The 3,374-nt window shown below is 43.5% G+C and overlaps 1 protein-coding gene across 2 annotated transcripts in view; it reads right to left on the bottom strand.

Annotated features, from left to right (window-relative positions):
- Positions 1–873, bottom strand: part of IL11RA (interleukin 11 receptor subunit alpha) — a 23,492-nt gene extending 22,619 nt beyond the window's left edge. Inside the window, exon 1 of one of the 2 annotated variants that reach the window (XM_072413591.1) lies at positions 650–873. In XM_072413591.1, the coding sequence (XP_072269692.1) occupies positions 650–833 (184 nt within the window). In that variant the 5' untranslated portion in view covers positions 834–873. The remainder of the gene's footprint in view (positions 1–649) is intronic. The other variant, XM_072413593.1, reaches the window with a different exon arrangement.
- Between the last annotated feature and the right edge of the window lie 2,501 nt (positions 874–3,374).

The raw sequence follows: 3,374 nt of genomic DNA on the forward strand, positions 1-3,374 counted from the left end.
GGTCAGAGACTGCAGACGTAGTACAGGAGACGGTCAGAGACTGCAGACATAGTACAGTAGAAGGTCAGAGACTGCAGACATTGTACAGGAGACGGTCAGAGACTGCAGACATGGTACAGGAGACGGTCTATGTGACAGATATCAGCGGCTGAGCACTGCTCGGTAATACAGAACATGGAAGACATTCCGATGAATGGGAACTGTTTACATCTGGGAATCGCACACATCAGCGGCAGGGACTGTCAGCTCTCTAATCTGAGCGTACAATGACTGCGAGGTGACTCACAACATCGGATTAGACGCCTTTGAAGAATATTTTGTTCTGACACGAGGCGAGACGGCGAGGATCTCGTCACATTCACATAAACACTGCAAGAACCCTGAGTACACACAACGCTCTGTTTATTTTCTAAAAGCCTTTGGGGGCAAATTTACAAAGATGTGAATCTGACATTCAACACTTATTCACACTCATTCATTCAGGATGAATCTTCCAGTATTTAAATGATAGTGACGGATTTATCTCCGGAGAACTGCTACAATTTTACAGGAAAGAGTTGGTACTGATGGAAATATTGGGGAAAGGATATGATTGTGTGAATAGTCTGATTGGTACAATCTGACATTTGTGACATGCTGATCTACTCACATCCAACGATGAGCCGCACAGAGCTCAACTGCTCCCCCTTCTGGTCATGGCAGGTGTAGTTACCCATCATCAATGGCCTGACGTTGGGAATCTGAAGGTCGCGCATGTTGGTGAAGAAGCCCCAGGGGATGTCCGGGGAAGCGTTGAATTTCCATTCAGCCACCGAACTGCGGACACAAATCATGGTCAGTATGGAAGTACGATATAAAGACTGAAGTCTACAATGTGACATAATGGTCATGAAAAGTTTCCTCCATGTTCATAAGGGTTGGTAAGTCCAAGGAGGACCCGCTGCTTAACTTTATCATGTGCTATTAATATAACCCCCATGGAATCTGCATCCAAGGTCCCCACTTGCTGGTCCATGTGACCCCAAAAGTCTGATCCCCTCCTCCATCGTCTACAACCATAGACATACAGAGGCAATAATCTGCATCCAAGGTCCCCACTTGCTGGTCCATGTGACCCCAAAAGTCTGATCCCCTCCTCCATCGTCTACAACCATAGACATACAGAGGCAATTAAATTAATGTATGGGGGATCTGCCTCATGCTTAGCACATAGTGAACCATTGATAGACCAATAAATATGGAGATCGTGAATCCTACATGCTAACAGGCTCCACTGACAGTATAATTGCTCTCAGAAAAGAAGGAATGCAAAGGGGGTCTATTGGAAGCTTGAGGCATCACTCCTCCCACCCCAAATCTCTCTATTCATACCATATGGTATGTGTTCCCAAAACATAGTAACTCATACCATAAGGGCTCCTTACAACCTATACATGCAATCAGTGGGCACTCCAAGAATACTATTATTATTTTTACACAGTATTTATATAGCACTGACATATTATGCAGCGCTGTACAAAGTCTACAGTCATGTGACTAGCTGTCCCTCAAAGGAGCTCACAATCTAATGTCCCTACCATAGTCATATGTCATTTACACAGTCTAAGGACAATTTTTATGGGAAAGCCAATTAACCTAACGGCATGTTTTTGGGATCTAGGAGTACCTAGAGGAAACCCACGCAGACACAGGGAGAAACAGCAAACTCCATGCAGATAGTGTCCTGGCTGAGATACGAACCTGGGACCCAGTGCCACAATGGCAAGAGTGCTAACCACTGAGCCACCGTGCTGCCCAGCAAAGCAATCTACTAAAGCAAAGGTGTGGTCAGGGGAACCTACGCAACCCCTCCACAACTTCTTCATACTGAGCACAAGACGAGAGTGATAGCCTAGCTGTATTTTCACCATGGAATTCAACTTCCTAGAGCAATTGGCAATCTTTTGGCTTTAACATGACTCCAATATTTTTTTTCTGGACCAATCAGAAAACTCCTTTTAGCTAACAATAAAGGTTGGACATTGCAGTAGTATGTGTCTCGGTATGGCATGCCGTGATTGTACCTGGGAAACATCACAAACCCTGATTCTACCTAATTCAACAGAAAGCAAAGGAAATTTTGTAATTCTACCTGATAATCTGCATCCAAGGTCCCCACTTGCTGGTCCATGTGACCCCAAAAGTCTGATCCCCTCCTCCATCGTCTACAACCATAGACATACAGAGGCAATGAAATGAATACACAGGGGATCTGCCCCATGCTTAGCACAAAGTGAACCATTGATAGACCGATAAATATGGACATCATGAATCTAACATGCTAACTGGCCTCCACTGACAGTATAAATGCTCTCAGAAAAGAAGGAATGCAAAGGGGGTCTATTGGAGCACAAAAGGGGGTCTATTGGGGGTCCATAGGAACCCTTTACTTTACCATAAGCCCTCCTTACAACCTATACATGCAATCAGTGGGCACTCCAAGAATACTAAAGCAAAGGTGTGGTCAGGGGAACCTACACAACCCCTCCACAACTTCATGATACTGAGCTCAAGACAAGAGTGACAGCCTAGTTGTATTTTCACCATGGAATTCAACTTCCTGAAGCAATTGGTAATCTTTTGGCTTTAGCATGACTCCAATATTTTTTTTTTCTGGACCAATCAGAAAACTCCTTTTAGCTAACAATAAAGGTTGGACATTGCAGTAGTATGTGTCTCCGTATGGCATGCCGTGATTGTACCTGGGAAACATCACAAACCCTGATTCTACCTAATTCAACAGAAAGCAAAGGAAATTTTGTAATTCTACCTGATGTCAGAGACTGCAGACATTATACAGGAGACAGTCAGAGACTGCAGACATGAAGCTTTGGCTTACCTTCCTCCTCCCATGCATGTGATGACACTACAGCAGATGTGGCGATTACAGCGACAAGAACTATCACCCGGCTAAGACATGATGCCAAGCTGATCATCTAGAAAGACACAAAGATCAAAACATCAGTTCAGAATATCTAGAACAGCTTCATCTGCAATATCATTCTGGATTTGCAATCAGACAGATTAGTATTGGGAGAGTGGAGAAGCAATGCACAATCACTGTGCAGCATTACTATGCAAGAAGCACAGACTGCACATGTGAGAGGCCAGGATTGATAGATACATGAACACTCTATCCAAGGTTTTAAACATTGGTTTTAAAACATTTACCATGTATAAGATTGCTTGTAAATTGAAGAAACATTCATATGTCTAATAAAAGTCTATTCTGTATATGTCTATTCTGACTGCAATGTTACAATGTTGCAGTCTAATGACCCAGAGAGGTGACTGAGGATACAAATCCTGACATCATCTCAGCCTATGTAAAGTTA

This window comes from Pyxicephalus adspersus, chromosome 6 (assembly GCF_032062135.1).
Source record: "Pyxicephalus adspersus chromosome 6, UCB_Pads_2.0, whole genome shotgun sequence".
NCBI lineage: Eukaryota > Metazoa > Chordata > Amphibia > Anura > Pyxicephalidae > Pyxicephalus > Pyxicephalus adspersus.